Source organism: Tyto alba, unplaced genomic scaffold (assembly GCF_018691265.1).
Source record: "Tyto alba isolate M040663 unplaced genomic scaffold, T.alba_DEE_v4.0 Super-Scaffold_19, whole genome shotgun sequence".
Lineage (NCBI taxonomy): Eukaryota > Metazoa > Chordata > Aves > Strigiformes > Tytonidae > Tyto > Tyto alba.
The window spans coordinates 941,063-960,176 of NW_024881281.1; the positions used below are offsets into that span (position 1 = coordinate 941,063).

At 56.6% G+C, this 19,114-nt stretch overlaps 1 protein-coding gene across 3 annotated transcripts in view; it reads left to right on the forward strand.

Annotated features, from left to right (window-relative positions):
• Positions 1-690: 690 nt before the first annotated feature.
• The window catches only part of CLUH (clustered mitochondria homolog), a 40,366-nt gene continuing 21,942 nt past the window's right edge, over positions 691-19,114 (forward strand). The window contains exons 1-6 of one of the 3 annotated variants that reach the window (XM_042791451.1): positions 691-861; positions 14,721-14,917; positions 16,511-16,682; positions 16,844-16,987; positions 17,200-17,327; positions 17,984-18,138. In XM_042791451.1, the coding sequence (XP_042647385.1) occupies positions 753-861; positions 14,721-14,917; positions 16,511-16,682; positions 16,844-16,987; positions 17,200-17,327; positions 17,984-18,138 (905 nt within the window). In that variant the 5' untranslated portion in view covers positions 691-752. Of the gene's footprint in view, positions 862-1,285; positions 1,302-7,756; positions 8,972-14,720; positions 14,918-16,510; positions 16,683-16,843; positions 16,988-17,199; positions 17,328-17,983; positions 18,139-19,114 lie in introns of those variants that run through there. The other 2 variants (XM_042791452.1, XM_033004756.2) reach the window with 2 other exon arrangements.

Sequence of the window (19,114 nt, forward strand, 5' to 3'; positions counted from 1 at the left end):
CAGAGGGTTGTCCTGTCCTGCCCCAGCACCTCCAGCCACAAGCCATCAACATCTCTGCCACTGTCCCCAGGACTGACCCGGAGCCCCTCCACAACCCTGGGGAGCCCTCAGAGCGGCTGCCAGTGCTTGAAGGGGGTACAGGGAAAGTGGGGGGGGGACACGACTCTTGATCAGGGGAGTGGGGATAGGGGGAGGGGTGATGGTTTTAAACTGAAAGAGGGGGGATTCAGGATAGATGTAAGGAAGAAATTTTTTGCCTTGAGTGCTGGCCCCGGGTGCCCAGAGCAGCTGTGGGTGCCCCCTCCCTGGAAGGGTTCAAGGCCAGGTTGGACGGGGCTGGGAGCCCCCTGGGCTGGGGGAAGGGGGCCCTGCCCGGGGCGGGGGGGGGGCACTGGGGGGGCTCTAAGGTCCCTTCCCACCCAAACCAGTCTGCGAGCCGTTCTGTTCCACGAACCGCTGGGCCGACCGGGAGCCCGCGCCCCCCGCCGCCGCGAAGATGGCCGCTCCCCAAAGTTCCTGCCCGCCTTTCCCGGGGTGGGGGGAACACCCCGAGGGGCCGGCGCCAGCCCCCCCCCCCCGCCCCGAAGCCGCCGGGCGGAGCGCGCCGGGCGCGGCGCTGCCCCTTTAAGGCGTTGCCGCCGGGCGCGGAGGTTGGTCCCGGGCGGCGTGCCGTAGCGGCGCGCGGGGGCCGCGGCACCACGTGGGGGCCGGAGCGGCGCTGTCCTTCGCGGCGGGCGGGCGGGCGCGGGCCCATGGTCATTAAAGCGGACGAGATGCCGCCGGCCGCCGCGCAGGGCGGGGAGCAGCAGCGGGACACGGGGCCCCGCGGCCGGCGGCCGGCGGAGACGCAGCAGCGCCCCGGTAAGAAGTGTGTGTGGGGGGGGGGGGGGGGGGGGGGGGGGGGCGCCGGGAGCGGGGGGCGCAGGCCCAGCGCCGGGGGGGGGTGGTCCCGGTCGCGGTCCCGGTCGCGGCGGGGAGCCGAAGCGCTTCTACCAGCTCCGGCCGCTCGCCCTGCGGGGGCGGGGACCCCGCCGGCGTGGCCCGGGCCCGTCCCACCTGCCCCGCCGCGCTCCCCGGGGCCTCCCGGCCCGAGCGCTGCCGCTTTCCGCCGAGGCCCGGCGCCCCCCCCCGCGTTCCCGGTGCGGAGGCCGCGGCGCTCGCGGCGGGGCACGGACGCGCGTGATTCCCGCCGCTCGTCCGTGCCGAGGCGGGGGAAGCGGCGGGGGGGGGCTGGCCGCGTCGTGGGGAGGCCCCGGGCGGGCCCGTCCCGGCGGAGCGGCGAGCCCCGGGCCCCGGTGAAGGTGACCTTCACCGCGCCGCACCACCGCGCGGGGGAGGGGGGGGGGGTGTGGAGGGGTGGAGCGGCCGCTCCGGGGCCCCGTGCGCTCCCCTGGCTGCGGGGCAGAGCGGGGGATCCGCGGGGCCCGGCCCGCCGGTACCGGGGGCGGGCGGGGTCGGCAGGCCGCGGGGCTCCCACCGGACACCGGGCTGCTGGGCCCTGCGGAGCTCGGCGCGTCTGGTGGGGTGCGCAGGGAGGCTGCGCTGCCCTGCAACCTGGGGGTGCAGGAGCCACTGACGCCTTAGGGAATACGCAAAAACAAGAGCTCGGGCTTTCCCGGGGAGGGCAGCCGGCTCGGTTGGGACCGCGGCTGGAGGTTACGTATTTAACTCGTTATTTCCTGGCTGCTCGTGCTTTAAACCAGAGCCCGAGTGGCTCAGGCCAGGGACGAGGTGCAGCCCCGTGTCCTGACCGTCCCCAGCGCCTGCTCCAGGGCTCTGGGCACCGACCCTGCAAGGTTGTCCCCTGCTCTGGGTTTTGCTGAGTTTGGTGTGTCATATCTTCAGGTTATCTCAGGCTCAGTTGTTTTCTTTAATCTTTAAGGTACGAGAGACAAAAAGGTAGAAGCGGCGTGGTTTGCGGCTGGCCTTCGTCCTGAGGCGCTCACATCCGTTGAGCGAGTGACCCGCCACTTCCTCCCCTGGTTTTATGGTGGCAAGGTGAATTTTTGAAGTTTGTCACCTAAAGCAAAGTTCATCGGCATTCGGTGCTGGAGCAGGCTGGACACAGTTCAAGAGCGGGGAGCGCGGTGCTGAAGGCCTCCCCCTCCCCCTTCGCCTGCCTGTTTTTAAAGCAGGCGTCGTGCCTGCAGTGCCCAGCAATTGGGTTAAAAAGTTACGCTGCGTAATCCCTGCCTCTCAGGGTGCAAACTGATTGCTGAAGGAGCCAGAGAGGTGGAAAGATCCTCCCCACGTTTCAGCACTGTGGGATTGCTCTGGCACCTCGTGGGTCTGGGGAGGAGGGGGGAGGAAGTCTCCTGTCCTTCCTGGGGCTGAGGCAGTGCCTCTGGCCGCTTGCTCCCAGGCAGAGGGGCTGCCGTGGAGCTGGGGGCAGCCTGCCCCCCTTGGCGTCAGCAGCGTACAAGCTCTGGTTCCCAGAACTCTCGTTCAGCCAGGGAAAATCAGCCTGGTGTCCCCGCCACTGCCTGTGTGGCTCGCGGAGCGCCCGTCTCGGGCACCCTGCTTTGTCTGGAGGAGGCCGTGGGCGCTGCCGGGCGGTGGGCAGGCTCCGTGTGGGCTTCTCCCTGGGGAAATGCACCCCTCTGCCAGGCGGGGCGGGGGGGGAGTTTTCTTGGCCTTTAAGAGGCGAGCGGGCTGATGACTGCTCCTCTCTACCTCCCAGCTACACAAAACTGTTGGGGCCGCTCCGTCCTTTTGAGTGCAGAAACACAAAAACGTGAACAATTGGGGTTCCTATTGTGATCTCTGAGGGGAGCAGTTAGAGGTTCAGTTACCTTTCTTACTAGCTAGCACAAGATCAAGAGACCGCCGTTGTGCATAGAGTTTCTTGGATTATTTTTGTTCCTGCAGTTGTCACTGCTTTACAACAAGTTTCTGGTGCAAGTTTAGCGGTGCTTCTAGCTACCATAAAATGCTTTTCAACCTTGCCTTGTCCAAAGATTTGCTATTTCTAGCTAGGTCCCTCCGTCCCCGTTCTTCCCAGCGGCCCATGTCTTCAGCCATGTCTTCTTAGAAAAGCAGAGAATGCAGGTGTTGATGGAAAACTGCTGTGGAGGCAAGCGTAGCTGTGCATTAGTAACAAGGTCAGAAGACTGATTCTTAATCTCAGGATCTGCTATCGCTGTCTGTTGCCTGACCTTGGAGGTCCGCTGGTGTTTTGGAAAGGGCTGAATTGCTGGCTGTCGAGTTTGGCTTTTTTTTTAATATGCAGTTGTAACGGGCTTTGGAGGGGGAGAATCGGAGGAATGTTGTGCAAGAGAAATCTGATCACTGCTACAAGGTTAAGAGGAGGAGTGTGATAACACAGCATCTGTGTGGCAAGATGAGAGGTGGGAACCCGAGGGGATTGCGTCTGGAGCGGTTGCCAGTGGGGTAACAGTTGAGCTCCTGCTTGGAAGCTCGCTGCTCTGCCTGAGCAGCCTTGCTCGTGGGTTTCCCAACTGAAAAGCAGAAGTAGGTCAGGAACATGCACCTAGATAAATCCACCCGCAGACACAGAATTGCCTCACGCACAGTAAAAATGGCGTTGTGTTGCAGAGTCCTGTGTTTGTCTTCGTCCTCTGTAAATGACTAAACTTGGCAGCACACCCCTTCCCAGTGCTTGCTTTGCTTTCCTGCATCGTGCTCAATTGGTTGTACTAGAAAGTTGTTATTTCTAGAAGCTTTAAAGGTCTGAAGTTCATGCATTTTGTTTTATTTGCATTTGAGAAGTAAAACCAGTCCATGGGGCAGTGCTTGGACAGGGTGTGAAAGATGAAAACCAAAGCATAGCCGCTCCCGTGGTGGCGGTGGCTGTTGTTTTTTGGAAGCAGGTCAGTTTTTCACCGGTAGTAGCAAGGTTGTCTAAGGGTTAGTGTTTTGTTCTCACCTCCTGCAAGCGCGTGGTTGATGTAGCAGGGCTCACGTGCCTCTTTGGCAGTTGAGCTTTCTGTTGCATTCTTCCCCTTTGGCGTTCGTGAGTCTGGGACAAATGGTTATCCAGGATTTTCTTGACAATTCGGTGTAGAGGTGCTGACACAGGTGTCAAACCTTCCCTTTTTGAGTGGGGAAAACTGGTCTACACTCACTGAAGTAAGCTCTTTTCTCAAGCTGAAGAAATAACTGCCATGTTGCTCACCAGCCGCTTGGTGAGAAGAATCCCATGAAGCAGGCCACTGAAGTAAGGTCCCCTACAGCTAAGTGACATTAGACTAATGGTACTTTATTTTTTTTAAAAAAAGCATTTACTTGGTTTGCCCTTCTCTTTAAAGGGAGAGGTTCTACCATAGCCTGTTCATGAAGCTGCAGGCTCAGAGGAATTTTATGTAGTTACTGGCCATAAAACTGCAGGATCGCGACTCTTGCCCTGCTTGCCTAGAGCTCCTGTGTGTCGGATTAGTCTGACCCCAGCCCTCCTTCCCGGGCTCTCTGCTGGCGAACCCCCTGCCGTTGTGGCTGTATGAGGCTGGAAATGGGGACGTGGGTATTGCCTGGCAGCAGGCTGTGCCACGCAGGCGCTGGGCTGAGAGACTTGTCTTGGCTGTCAGCGGCGCTGAAGCCTCTGCCAGCCCCCGGCTGGGGTTACGGTGGGCTCTGGTGCCAGCTCGGGTTATGGCACTGTGCGAGGTAGGAGGGGGCTGCTCGATGTCCCTGGCAGCGGGGTTTCTGCGGGACAGACGAGTTTCCCAGGCTCCCGCCCGCAACAGGCTGAGGGCAACATTGCAGCCATCGTATCTCTCCTGCAAGCCTGACCCAGAGCTCCCTGCTGTCACCTCTGCGGGTCTCGGGGCTCTCAATCCCCTTGAGGTTTATACAGGGCTCTCGGGTTCAGCACAGTCGGTCTTTCCAGGCATGTGCCACATGGAGTTTTCACCAGAGCCTCTGTGGTGGTGGTGACAGGCATCGGTGGTGGCACGGGGTGAAGCTGGAGTTCTCCCTGCGACACTGCGGAGCCGTGGCTGTTGCCACCCAGTGTGGCTGCTTCTGTTTGCAAGGGTGATGTTCTGCTGGTGCCACTGCACGCAAAGTCTAACAGGGTAGTTCACTGTCTTGGGCTCTTGCTGTCTCTGTAGCTTTCTGAAACTAAGGTATGTGCCAGAATAAAAAGCACGTACTTGGAGAATTATCGACTGATTCTCGGTATCTGTCTGAAATGTGATTCCTTCATTTGGCTCTATTCTCTTGAAATTCGAGAAATGTGCTCTTCCTAACACAGTTGATGTTTTTGTTGGTGCTGATCTTTGCACTTTGCCTTAGGTCCTAGTCTTTGCTCCTGGTTTCTGTGATGTTCGAATTGCATGTTGTTGTAGCAAGGTCATCCAGCCAGCTAGTTTCAGGACTAAGTTTCCAAAGTTTTGGCCAGAAAGAAAGTTTACAAATGGGTTTAAATGTAGTTCCCAGATGTGGAGAGCAGAGTGTGGGTAACTCAGGGTGCCAAATGCAAATCACGAGGCATTTTGGTACTTATAAGTGCCTGAGCGAGCAGCTGTGGGACCCGGTGAATGCCCCGGGGTATGGCTGCAATGCAAATGTCCCAGTATCAATACAAATACAGAAGAGCCACAAACTTCTTAAGCAGGCTGGAATGTGGTTTGAGTTGTTTAGGTCCATCCAGCCAAAATTTACGGTGGATGCACAAGAGCTGGGAATGACTAATTTCCCCTCTTGCCACCCATGGATTCCTAAAGCCGCAGGAGAGATGTCCGGGCCAGCGGGCCCGGGGCCCTTGTCGAGAGCCCCACGCTGCAGCCCTGCCACGCTCTCTGTGCGAGGCAGTCCCAAAGCTCCTGCAGAATAAATGCAGTGCTTATGCCTCTGCCCACAGATGGGTTATAGCCAATTTGAGTTAAATGATGGCAGTAGAGCAGCTCTAAGGTTTCGCTGTGGGCCTTTATTAAAAGAAGTGCTTGTTGCACCTAAAGTGCTGGAAGTTTCTGTGAAGCTGTGGTTTCCGCCGGGGAGGTAGAGGGAGGCACCTCTGTGCTGTCTCCCACCTCCCCTGATGGGATGTCCTGCAGAAACATTTCTGCTAGGGCCATCTCTGGAGCTAATGCCTATTCACTTAGTCAGTTTATTTGCATTCATTAAACTATTTATTTTGTTTAATTTAATCATTTAGCTAAAATTTAATTTGCATTTGCTATACTGACACCAGCCTCCATGTGTTAATGCTAGCACGTACTGCAGTGCTCTGAACTTGCTTTGGTTTGAGCTGAAGCAGTGCTGCTCTACTTCATGAGACCTGACCAGGTACTTCTCCAGGAGATTGCTCCTCAGAGGCCTCTTGAGGAGGAGTTGAAGCTCTCAGTACATCTAAACTCCTTCAAGAGCCATCAGAAAAGCATGAGCTACTGATGCTGATGTGATCTGAAAGTTGGTGCTGGCTCCCGAGGCCGAGGGGTGCCGTGTCTCGGGGCTCCAAGGCCTGATGGCTGCTGCGTTGAAGGAGCAGCCAAGGGGGTGCCTAGGGCCTCTTGCTTATTGGGGCAGGGGCCCAAAAGAGTTGAGGGGGGAGAGACTTCTCTGTTGATTCTTCTCTTTATAAAGACAGCAGGAGCTAGCCAGGGTTTTCTGTGCAGAGCTTTGGGTCTGATTTTCAGCTGGTTTCTGCCTTTTTCCTGGCAGGTAGCTTGCTGGCACGGAGGCTTTGGGGGGGCTGCTCCTGGCCTTCCCAGGGCTGCCTTTGGAGAAGGGATTGTCCTTCCTTCGTGTGTGTTGGCCTTGAGCAAGTGATCACGTGAGCTGTTTGGTCTTGGCTTTGTTTTAGTTTTGAGATTTTTTTTTTTGTGCTAGGGATGGCAAATATTTTTCTTCTGCTCAGTGCAGAGTTGTGTCTGTGAAGCCGTGTTGAGCGCTGGGGGAGACTTGCGGAGAAGCCTGTGGAGGAACTCTGTCAGCCCAGGAACAGGGGGGGGCTGTCAGGTTTGCTCACCAGACACAAATGCTTTCCCGGGCAGGTCCAAGGCTGGTCGCTTCGGGCTGCAGCTCTTGCACATCACGTGGCATGTTTGAAAGATCTGGCTCTTGGCATCTGTGCCAGGAAACTGGGACCACCGAGGGGACCTGGGTAGCTGAATGCCGAGCGGTACGGGAGGTGTGCTGGCGAGCAGAGGGGCCGTGGTGCCAGGCTGATGCCACCGGGGGAGGGCGAGGAGCGGCGCCTGTGGGGTGGCCTTGCTGGAGGCATGCCGCGGCCTGCTCGGCTGCAGCCTCCCCGGTGCTCGCAGAAATCTCCAGCTCCCTAATCCCTGCTTCAGTTGCCGGGCTTTCTTAAAAATAGCAGGGAGAGAGGAGTGGTGTTAGGGGGTTGTGTGTGCGGTTTTGTGGTTTGTTTGTGTTTGATACAGCAGAGCAGGGTGAGAGGACAGAAAATCTGTCTGGAAACTACTTACTGGTTCAGTGCCTGGCTGTTTTGTGCTCGCCTGCTTAGTATGGATGGCTGTGCCTGGGCCCAGGCGTGCCATAGTAACTGCCCTCGCCTTGTAATTCAATGCATCTCCCTTGCTTACAGGCCTGGCAGTGCTGAGGCACTCCAGCACTCGTCCCGTGCTGCACTGGTGCAGCACTTGAGATCCGGCTATTTATAACCACCCCGGGGCCGGGGCCGGCAGCCCTCTGCCAGCGCGCCTGAGGAACCTGTTAGATACGCGTCTGGTTTTGCTCTGGTGCGGCGGGGAGAAGAGAGCTTCGGCTGCTGGGAGCTGCGTTTGGGCTTCGTGGATATCGTGACGGTGTGAGCGTGGCAGTCGGGGAGAGGGGCGAGGGCTGAAGGTCGCCGGGTGGCACTTTGGAAGAACGGCTGCGAGCCCGGCATCCAATTCTGGCAAGCACGTAGGACGTGAGCTCAGGGTCCCAGGACACTGCGCGGAGTCAGCTGCTGGGCCTCTGCATCCTGCCACCCTGGGGCCACGGAGGAATTTTCTTTGGAGAAGGCGGCCGACTGCGTGAGAAGGCGAGCAGGTCTGGGCTGCGGAGGGCGAGGGCTGCCGCGTGGGAGTTTGCCTTGTGGGGCCTTCAATATATGTGTGCAAACAAAACTAACTTTTCCAATCCGGTGCTGTATGAGCCAGGCTGCTTGTGATCATGGGGAACAGCCTTTTTGCAAACTGCTGCAGGCATGTCACCGATCTAATCTTCCAGACACGCGGCTTTAACTCGCCCGATGAGAGGTCACCCCTCTTACCAAAGCCTCCCACGAGCTGCGCCGTCGGCCCAGAGATGCCAGAAGCTGCCCAGTGTGCGGGGCCGTATCCAGACATCATCCCCAGCGAGGCGGTGACTGGAAGCCTGCAGAAGTGCACCGAATACATCAAAGACCTACCCAAGGCCGAGGATGAAGAAGGACTGGTGACGGTCTGTGATAAGAGCAGTTTGAGACCCGGCGTTGGTGCTGCCGGCCTGCTCCGGCGGGCAGAGGCATCCCGTGCGGTGGCTGTCCTTCCAGCCGACCTTGGGGAAGGGCCGGCAGGGCTGGTTGATCACGCTCCGTCGCTTGAGGCCTGCCAGAGCTGCGTGAAACTTGAGGCCAGCGGCTTAGCCCATAGATCCTGCCGCTGGGAGGAGCACGTGGAAGCAGCTGATGGCGGGGCTGCAGCCCCTGGAGCACGTCCCGCCGGCCGGGGCCGCGGCGAGGGACGAGCAGCTTTGCGTTTAGTCACAACCTTAGCGCATCCGGACAGCGTGTCAGAACGCAGAGGTGCTGCTCCCTCCCCAGGGAGCCCTGGGACACCTTCCTCTGCTCTGCCAGCTCGCACGGGGAAAACCCCGCCGGCCCAAAAACCAGGCGTGCCGCCTGGCCCACCTGGAGAGGTGTCATCTAAGGCTCGGGATGCAAGAACTGGTTTTGTAGTGACGGACCCCGCTGCCTGCCCCAGCGGCAAGTCAAGCTGTGATCCTGACTCTGGGGTGCAGGCACTGCCCTCTAAGCAGCAGCAGCAGAAGAAGAGGAGGAAGAAAAAGAAGCTCCCTCTTCTAGGTGCTCAGCAGCGTGGCATTCTGTCGCGCTTCGTGTAGCCAAAACACCTGTATGCTCGTAACAGGGGTGGGTGGCTGCATGTGCCCGTGGGACGGGGCAGGACAAAGGAGAGGGGAGGTGAGGTGACATTTTAACTTCACGGCAGGAGGAAAATGAGGAAGATGGCAAGGTATCCTGCTCGGGCTGCGTACCATGGAGGGGCCTGTCTGTGCCTTGTCCATACTAGCAAAACAAACATAAGGGGGTTTTGCTTCTTTCTTTTTCTTAATAAGGCAAACCCTTCTCTTGTTTGTGACTGCAAGCATGGTCTGTGCAAAAGATGGGGGTGGCTCTGCCAGCCCAGTCCTGCCGCAGGGCAGACAGGAGTGGTGGGGGGTGGCTGGGGACCGGTGCAGCGTGTGCTCAGAGCCCTCGGCTCCCGTCAGCCGTGCGCGGGTGGGAGGAGACACCCGAGCTGCAGGGATGGAGCAGCTCCGGGCTGCCCTGAGCTCAGGGATGGCGTGTTCCTTCTCCTTTGCCCTGTGCATCTTCCCAGCGCTGCGGGGCCCCAGCCGGTTGCTGCAGTGTGGGAGGGCAGCAGCCACTCGGCCATGTCCTGCTTTCCTCCTCTCCTGCCTCTCCGCAAACTGGCACAGCGTGGCTCTGATGTGGCACAGCTCCGAGCTGGAGCGGCTCTTGCCCTCACCGGGACTTCTAGGATATGAGAAGCTCAGGTTGTTATTTTTCAAGTCTCAAGGTCAAATTTTGCCTTTCTGTCACCGTATTTTGGTTTTGTTCAGTCCCTGTGCGGTGGCTGAGTTTTGGTCTCGAATGCTGCCTTTTGGTGCACGTGCTGGCGTGAGGGGATGTGTATAGGGACTGACCCAGGCTGGTTGCTTGGTTTCTGGTCTAGCGCCTTGCTTGCTTTCCACGAGCCCAGCGGTGGGTGTTGAGGCTACAGGCCCAGCTGGCTGGGAAACCGTGCAGAAACTGTCTCAGGCTGCTCAGAATTCAAAATACCTTTCAAGAGGGAAAGGCGGAATTTGGGCCCTTGGAATGACACTGGAGCTGATAATAAGAAATGCACTCCTAAACTCAGTGATGGAAAAAGTAGGGTATTAATTTTCAGTTTTCAGGTCTCTAATAGTATCTGCTGTTACTAAATGTTGGGAAGGAAATGCCTCTTCTACGGAGCAGCCCGTGGGCTTGGTTCTGTTGCTTCCCCCACTCTCCAGACCAGGCTAACTTGCAGCAACATAATCTTGCCTTTTAAAAAAAGGATTAGTGACTGACTTCAGTTTAGCAGATTTCCTTGAACATTAATTAGTTATTAAGTAAAACTTGCCGTGATCTATCCTGTCTATCAGCGCATGCAGCCAGTGACATGCAGGTTCCGTTGCGCACCCTCTTTCATGCTGGGATCCCGACGGGTCAGGTTCGCGAGGTGCCCACCACCTCTGCAGGCCTGCTGTAAATAAGAGGCGTGATTAAAACGGGGCCTGTCACCTTGGCATGTGTACTCGTTGTCCAGGTGCGAAGATGAAAGTTAATCCTTTGGCTGAACCTCTCTGAGGTGTGAGCCGCAGCCAGGCCGGCGATTCCTCCCGGTGAGGTGGTGCCTGTGCCGCTGCCTCCTCTCCTCAGTGTTTTGCTTTGCCTGTTCTCCTGACGCTTTAGTCTTGCACACACTCAGGGTTTGGTCACGCTGTGCTCCCGAGTAGCAATGAGAACATCGTGTTACAGCTCGGCTGCCAGCCAGGGCAAGCCGGAGCTTAGCAGCCTCAGCTGTGCCTGCGGGTACAAACCAAGGGCCAAAAGGAAGAGGGTCCTTGCCGGGACGCTGGCGCGTCCCTTGGCGTGACAGGGGACACTGGAGGTCACGGCCTCTGGTCGAGACTGCAGGACCGCGTCTCGAGGCCGACGCGTTCCAGGAGGGATCTCCCGCTCCGTCTCCGGCGGCGTAAGCAGGAGGAGCGGCCGGGCAGGGCCCCCGGAGCGGGTGGGACTCGCTTCCCCGTGACTCAGCCGCCTTCCGCAAAACCATCGGGGCTGCGCCGCACGGCGCTTTCTCCTCCGGGCGAGAGCTTGTGATCAAAGAGCCACTGGCCCGTCTGGGGCTTGAACTGAGAGTGTGTAACAGGAGAGGGGGCTTTGCGGGTGGCTGCCGGGGGTCCTTGTTGTTCTTCCTGCCATCCTGAACGTGCTGCAGCCAAGTCCCCCGTGGCTGTGCCTCGCTCTGCCTGCCGGCACTGCCGAGGCCGCGGCACAGCCGGTCTGCAGCGGGCGGTAAGAACTGGTGACCCACTTTAAGGCAGGTGGGTGAAGCTCCGGTTCCCTGCGGGCAGAGCACATGCGGTGAGTCAGCACCCAGCAGGCAACGCGTCCTCCGGGCAAGCTCGCCTGCCCTGCTGTCAGATGGGGCTGAAACAAAACGAGCTGTTTTTGTCAAAGCGCACCCATTCTCTAAGAACCCCACTGAAAAGCCTTCCCTGGCCTTAAATCAGGGGGTTAACTGGCTGGACAGCCAGTCTTTCCTGGTCCAGGCTTAACGTCTGTTTCTAAACTTAAGACGGTGCTGGCTGGAGCTGAATCTTCTGGCGTGAGATGTGAAGGTGTTGCCTCTACATGTCTCTTCTGTCACAAAGAGCAAAGCTGCCCCAGCCCCATCTTCACTCAAGCAGGGAAAGAGGGATGGAAAGTGTGAATATGTTGTGTTGCTGTAGACGAGAAACAATCTTCCGATTTCTGAAACAACCAGTAGTTTGGGGATCTGATAACCACTAGTAGTGAAAAGCAGAAGTGTGGTCCTGGTTGGTAGCTTTTCCTCACTGGATGCAAGCTTTCCCTGTCTTTGCTTTGTGGCTGGAGGCGTTTGTTGTGCTCAAGGCCAGTGTGTGCCTGGGTTGCTCAGCTCTCATGTGAAGCCTGTTTCCTGGTTTGGTTAGTCCCTATGCACTGCCTTCCTCCTCCCCACTTCCAGCTCCAAGCTGGCCTGTTAAATTCTGCTTGCTCTGGAGGCACCTTTTCTGCTGGATCTTGCTTAGAAAAAAGACATAAACCAAAATCACATTTACGCAGGGATGACAGTGTCCCTTTTGGGAACATCTTGCCAACTGTTTTGGCACAGAAGTAGCTTCAGTGCCCACCTCGCTGCTGCTGCTGAGTCGGTTGGTTGGAAGGCATCCTTGGCCAAGCCTTGTAGCATGACCACCAGGCACAGGAGCGTTCCCGGAGCATGGCACAGGGCCGACTGCGGGAGCATCGGGGCAGGCGATGCGGCTGGGAACGGGAGCGGAGAGACGGGAGCTGGCGCAGCCCACGGGCTGCTCCTTCCACGCCTCAGCTGCCAGCGAAGGGCCGCTGTTTGTAAGCAGCACTTCGAGCTTGTCATCTGTGACACTGTTGGAAAAAGTCCTTGCTCATGGGCAGGTGGAGACAGGGGGTCTCGGGGCAGTGGGGTTCACCACTGGATTTTGCCCATGGTGTCTGCTGCCGCAGCAGCTGAAGACATGCTGTTGGCTCTTTGGTCAGCAGTACAGCCTTCCTCGGCCAAATCCTGCCTCCCCTTCGTGGCTGTGACAGCAGGAGCAGAAGCCCAGTGATCCTGCCCTGCTTGGGTGGGCAGGGGCTGGCTCTGGGGCCTGGCGGGTTGTCCTGTCTGTGCTACTGGTAGCCCCAGGTGTAGCTTCTCCACTCTCCCTCCTTGTCCCCGCGTGTTCAGGCAGTCCGGGAAGAGTGTGGCTGTGCTGGCTCTAGGGTGTGACGAGGGGCTCTCCCCAGCCCTCTGGGCATGGCGTGGTTTTCCTGAAACCACATCTCTTGGGGCACTCTTGCGTGGAGCTTTTCTTTTTTCCTTTCTAGCATGACTGCAGCTTGCTAGCGCCAGAGCCAGGCCTCTTGTCTGGCTTGCCCGTGGTTTCATCTGTCAGAGAAATGAACAGCTTGTGTTGGTGACATACGCAAAGTGACAGGGAACTTGAGCAGCAGCTGCCAAGATGCTGAAGGCGGCAGAGGCTGCTTAAGGTAGCTCTGTTACCTGCTGCCTTTTGGAACGGGCGTGCTGTCCTTGTGTTTCGTGCTCTTTCACCACGGCCTAATTCAGCCCCGACGGTTGTCTCTGAGGCAGGTTTGCTGTTGGCAGTCGTAGTCTGGAGCAGGAGCATGACTCTCCAGGGACCCCTCAGGAGGGCTTGTTGCTGCAGCCTTGTGTCGTGCTCTTAGAGGCGTGCAAGGGGACATGGCATTTCCACCCCTGTTCCTCTATGTGGTGAAGGCTGGATGACTTTTCTGGGCTGCCAGAGCAGTTGGGGCTGATAGGTGAGAACTAGCCATCATAGCTTTAGCTCTTCAAGCCACAGCGCCAGTCTGGATATCGGAACTGATAGAGGTTGAGCTGCCATCTCCCCCGGAGCACGGCTGGGGCTGGGACTGATGCCTTGCTAGGAGGTGAGGAGGAGGAAGAAAGAGACCTGCCAGGTGGAGCTGGCTGGAGGATTGCAGCTTGGTGCTTAGCAGCCTCAGGGCGTTATCCTGGCTTTGAGCCGCCCCGACCCCAGGCAGCCTCTCGGAAAGGCTGTTCCCAGCGCCTGGGAAAGCCCCCAGCCCGATCTATCTGTGCCACCTGCAAGCGGGTGCCGGGGAGCACCGAGCTGGAACCTCCAGGTGTGACTCTGGGGCTCCAGCAGCCGGGTGTGCTGGCTGTGCGTGGCCGGGCCGGGCCAGCCGTGCTGCGAACGCTCCCCACCGGGCACGACGCCCGCTCCCTTCCAGCCCTCGCTGCCCGGGCTGGGCGGTTCAGAGCGGTGCCCTGCTCCCAGGCTGGGGACAAGGGCGTCTCTTCCCTCTCTCGACAGCCACCATCAAGGGCTTTTTCCACGAGTCCAGCTTACCCTGGCAGCCCTTCAGTCTGACAACGCAGTGTATCGTCTTTAGCGCTGTCCCCAGCCCTGTTTGATGGGTGTAGGCTGCTCTAGGAGACCTGCAACTTCCTAGATCTTATCAGCTCTCTGACACTGTCCACCTTATTGGAAAAGAAAACAAACCATTTTGGGAGCGGTGAAGTAGGTGCAGAGAGCTCGGTCCCTGTGACGCATCTGTCTAAACGAGCACTTAAAATGTCGTCACCTTTTGCTTGAATAAAATTGCCTAGGCAAAGCCTTGCCCTGGCACCACGGGATCTCTATGAAATATTTTGGAAATGCGGAGGGTGGCCAGATGTGGGCCGGGGCGTGGGAGCTGTTTGTGTGCCTGTGGAGTAACCTGGCTGCCACGTGATGTGCAGCTTCGCAATGCAACTGCTGTCTCATTCCCCTCCCTGCTCTCCTGGCCGAACAGTAGCGTACCAGGAGGTATGTTAGGAGCTGTGTAACATGTTGGTGCAGAGGTTACAGCTGCCTCGGGGCCGCAAAGCACCACACACCCATTTCTTTTAATTAAGAGGCTTCTTAAGACTAAGCTGAATGTGTTGTACGCTGACCCATCCTTCCTGCTTTCCTTCCCTCCCCTCTCCACACACAGTTTGTGGAAGATGTAAACCCCGCAGGCGAGCAAGAGCATGTTAATTATGCTGCGAGGGGAAGGTAGGGAAGGGCCTGGCACACCTATCTCTAGTAAACACCAAGTGCAGAGTAAAACGCTTGCTGCCTTTTAACCCCTGGTTCACTTGGGTTGGCCAGAGGACAGTGGTGGTGTCCGAACCAGTCTCTCCAGCCACTTGGGGAGGGCTGTCTGTTGGCTCACACCTTGTGTAAATCCCTCTTTTCTCGCCCAGAACACCCGTCTGGCATGGCACTGATGAACGGCAGCGGCCCGCACGAGAGCCTCAAGGGTGAGAAGGATGCCAGGCAGAACGGCCACGAGGAAGCTGACCCGGGAGAAGATGGGAACGACCAGGAGGTCATTGTCATACAGGACACGGGATTTACCGTCAAGATCTGTGCGCCAGGGATAGAGCCCTTTTCCCTGCAGGTACCTCCCTTCACTGGCTGGGGAGGGGAACGGAGGCGGGAATCGTTTGAGTCGGGGCACAGGCAGCACTGTCCCTTCAGCCAGCCAGGGAGGGCAGGGGACAGGGGACTGTGCCCAGGAAGGCCCCCGTTGGCCCCCGCAGTCTGGACAGTACCTTCAGGCTGCTCACAGCTCCCTGCCTTGTCTGCCCTTTGATGGGATTAAGTGGGGAAGGAGGCAGAAAGGCATTGAGGGTGCAGGAGAGGAGCTGCCTGACCAGTGGCTTCTAGAGAAGAAGGAAGGAAGAGCGAGGCATGAGCAACAGGCTGGCTGGAACAGGCCTGCCTGGGCTTTGCAAGGACCCAGAGGGTGTTTTGCTCCAGGTCCCAAGTGTGGAGCAAGGGCAGGGGGAATTAGCTGAGGTGTAGCTGCTTCTTGTCCATGGCAGAGGGGCTCAGGCACAGAGCTGAACACGTGGGAAATGGCCTTCCTGCTTCTGGGCTGTTTTAAAGGAGGGGTGTGAAAACTTGATTTCTGGCTCTGACTCTCAGGGAAGGGAAAATCCCTTGCTTGCCCAGCAGTTGTGGCATGATGCTCCTTCAGGCTAACCTGGGTTTGGTACAGCGAGAGGCACTAGTCCAGCTCAGGGAGCTCAAGCACTAGCCTGAAGACGAGTGTAATGATGCACTTCCCCTCTGCACCAAGAGCTCTTTGTGTGTCATGTGGACAGTGCTGCCAGATCGGGACGGGCGTTGACATGCCTAGCTGATACTCAGATTTAGCTTGATGCTTCACCAAAACCCATTTGGATGAACTATCTCTAATTTCAGGGAGAAGCATCTGGAGTCTAAACCCAGTGGGAAGTCTTACCTCCTCAAGACTAGCAGAGAGCGCAGCGAAGTTGCATCCCCCAAGAACTAGCTGTATCGCAGCCTAGCTTTTTTCTCCTTTAAATCCCCATGGCTGTTAGTTTTAATAGGCTAATACTAGCAGGCCGTGTTGTTCACAGCAGCTTATGTAAACTACTCTGAGCTCTCCAGGCTTGAGAGCAGTGGCAGCGGTGCTGGAGCCCGGGCAGGGAGGTAGGAGAGCAGCCCTGGTGCCGAAGCCGGGGCGGTTTCGAGCCATGCACTTGCAGGCAGCGTGCCCTGGAGGTGTGGCACTGGAGTGGACGTGCTGCACCGCGCCGCGGGTGCTGTGGCAGACCGCGTGGAGGAAGCAGCCTGGTTTCCATGTGCATCGTTCAAAGCCTCTCCACAGAGGCGCGGTGTGAAGAGATAAGGGAAGAGCCCCCGGTTTCCCCCACCACCTTCTATTCCTTCACTGTCCTCTCAGCCACTACTGTCCCATGCTGGACGCTTGGCACAGCACCAGGCTGTTGCACCTCTGGGTGCCAAGCCCAGGGCGATGGAGCTGGGGTGGCCAACCCTGCCAGAGGTAGCAGTGCCCTCCCAGCAGGGCCAGAAGCCTTCTTCCTGGGAGGGAGAGCTAGAGTCTGCCTTTTGAAGCCTGGAGACATACAAGAGGTGTTTGATTCTGCAGTAGAGGGACAAAGCCTGACAAAGAACACGGGTGAGGTTTGAGAATAACTCTCGGGGTCCTTCCCTTTTCCAGGTCTCTCCTCAAGAGATGGTGCAAGAGATCCACCAAGTTCTGATGGACCGTGAGGATACCTGCCATCGGACTTGCTTCTCTCTACAGCTGGATGGCAACGTCCTCGATAACTTTGCTGAGCTGAAAACTATTGAAGGACTGCAGGAGGGCTCGCTGCTGAAAGTGGTGGAAGGCAAGTTCCTTCAGGCCTCGGGAGGGAATGAGCCGGGGTTTTCATAGGGAGTGGTTTTGGGCACCTGGCAGCCCTTTCCTCTGTTTCTTTTTGAGGCCTGTGTCTCAAAGGAGAGAGCAACTGTGTAATTCCATTTTCTTTCCTCCCTTTCTGCTCACCAGAGCCATACACAGTGCGAGAAGCCAGGATACACGTGCGTCACATTCGGGACCTTCTGAAGAGTCTTGACCCATCGGATGCTTTTAATGGTGTGGACTGTAATTCACTGTCCTTCCTGAGTGTCTTCACTGAAGGAGACCTGGGAGGTACGGGGCAAAAAGGCTTCTCTGGTGCGGCCAGTGTTTTCCTTCCCCTGACTCCTTGCTTCATTAGACCACATCATAACAGTCAGCTGTCCCACATCATTCAGGGGTGCAGAGAAACACACGGAGCACTTTCTGCATTCCTCCTTGAATAATTATTGGAGGAGGGAATGCTACATTTTTCAGCGCTGACTTTCTCTCTCTGTCCATTCTAGACAGTGGAAAACGGAAGAAGAAAGGTACTGAAATGGAACAAATTGACTGCACCCCTCCTGAACATATCCTGCCAGGTAGCAAAGAGAGACCCTTGTGTGCCCTTCAGCCCCAGAACAGAGACTGGAAGGTAGAGTTCTCCTGTGTCATTAAAACAGCTATTGGCACATTCCTTGCTGCAAACTGGTGTTCAGGGATTGAAAGCTGCACTGAAGTGGACTTTGGGATTTGCTCTGCTTGGTGCTTAATGAGTGCTGGAATAGCACTGCTTAGCCAAAAGAATAAAGTCCAAGAGCTTGTGTGCAAAACACTGGACACCAAGCCTGGACATCTGCAGGGTGTAAAATGGCCAGTCTTGCTGGGAGGGGTGTCAAGGAAGGGACCACTGCATTTCTCTGCAAAGTCCTGGAGACAGGATCTGCAGGTCACTACAAACTACCCGTAGCTTTCCCATAACCTCCCACTTGGATTCCGGTCTAGAAGCTGCCATTTGAAAACCAGTACTGCGAGAAATCCATGCCTTGTGCAGCCCAAAGGCCCAGGGTGTCTGTTTTCACCTGTGTCTTACGGTGTGAAAGGCAGCAAACCGAGGCAAATTAGTGGACTGCAAATGGCTTGAGGATGACTATGCTCTTCAGACTGGTTTTGGATTTTTTGTAAGCTCTGTTTCTGGAACCAGGCGAGGGCAGCAGGTAAAAGGAATCTGGCATGTACATCGGATAGCTCTGTAACTCAAGGGAATAAATTCCTGCTGACAGGAGCTGCTTCTCTTGTGTTCTTCTGTAGCCTTTGCAGTGCCTAAAGGTACTGACCATGAGTGGCTGGAACCCTCCGCCCGGTAACCGGAAAATGCATGGGGACCTCATGTATTTATATGTCATCACGGTGGAAGATCGGCACGTCAGCATCACTGCATCCACTCGAGGATTTTACTTGAATCAGTGAGTGACTGAGATTCTTCCTGTCCTGCCCTGCAGCAGGGAGCTTGCAACAGCCAACTGGAGGAGAACCCACAAGCAAGCAATTGCTGCTTTTTGGGGGTTTGTTTTTTTGGTGGAAAATAGCCTATTTTAATTCGCTGCACATGGGTTTGTAGGAGTTGCTATACTGGATTGGGCTGTTCAGTTATGCTGGTACCATTTCTCCACAGTGGGTAAATGCCTGATGCTTTAGGGAAAGTTTAAACATTCCATAATGTCATCAGCTAATTAGAGCATTTTGAGTGGGGAGGGAATTCCTTCCTGACCATTGCGACGATCTCATTTTGCCCTAAAGCAAAAGCACAGCCTGTCAGAACTTACCAAACTGGGCACGGATCTGACTAGATTTTTTATTTTTTATTTTTTTTTTTAAACAGGGACTATGAGAGACTGTTGCACAGGCACAGCACAGCCACTGTCTGTCAGAGTGGCAGTACTGAGGGAGGTGCAGGGTCTGTCCAGCCCAGCAGCCTGGTAACAGACCTATTGAGTTGAGGGTGGACAGAAGAGAACTTCAGAGCAGCAAACTCTGCTGTACCTGGGCAACATCAGTTCAGAAACATCTCTGGGTGGCCTCGATCCTGCAGCCCAGATAATCGCCTGAGCAACCATAACTGCATGCTTGAAATACAAGGTTGTAATTCACAGAAGAGTGAAGCTGCCTGAAGAGAAAAGAACTTAAAATATAGAAGATAAAATTCAAGCACGCTTCTACCTTCTGTTTCATAATGAAGTGGAAGTGCTCTGGGTTAAACTAGCTTATGGAAGAAATAATTTGTAGTCCATTGTTGCCCCCAGATCTGTAAAAGTGTTAAAAGTAATGAGTCTAAGGATACACATCTGAATACAGGTCCCGGGAGACCAGGTGGCACAATGAACATGAAACAAGTAGTCTTTTTGAGTTTGGCAAAAAGTGATCTGGAGCAGGGGACCTGTC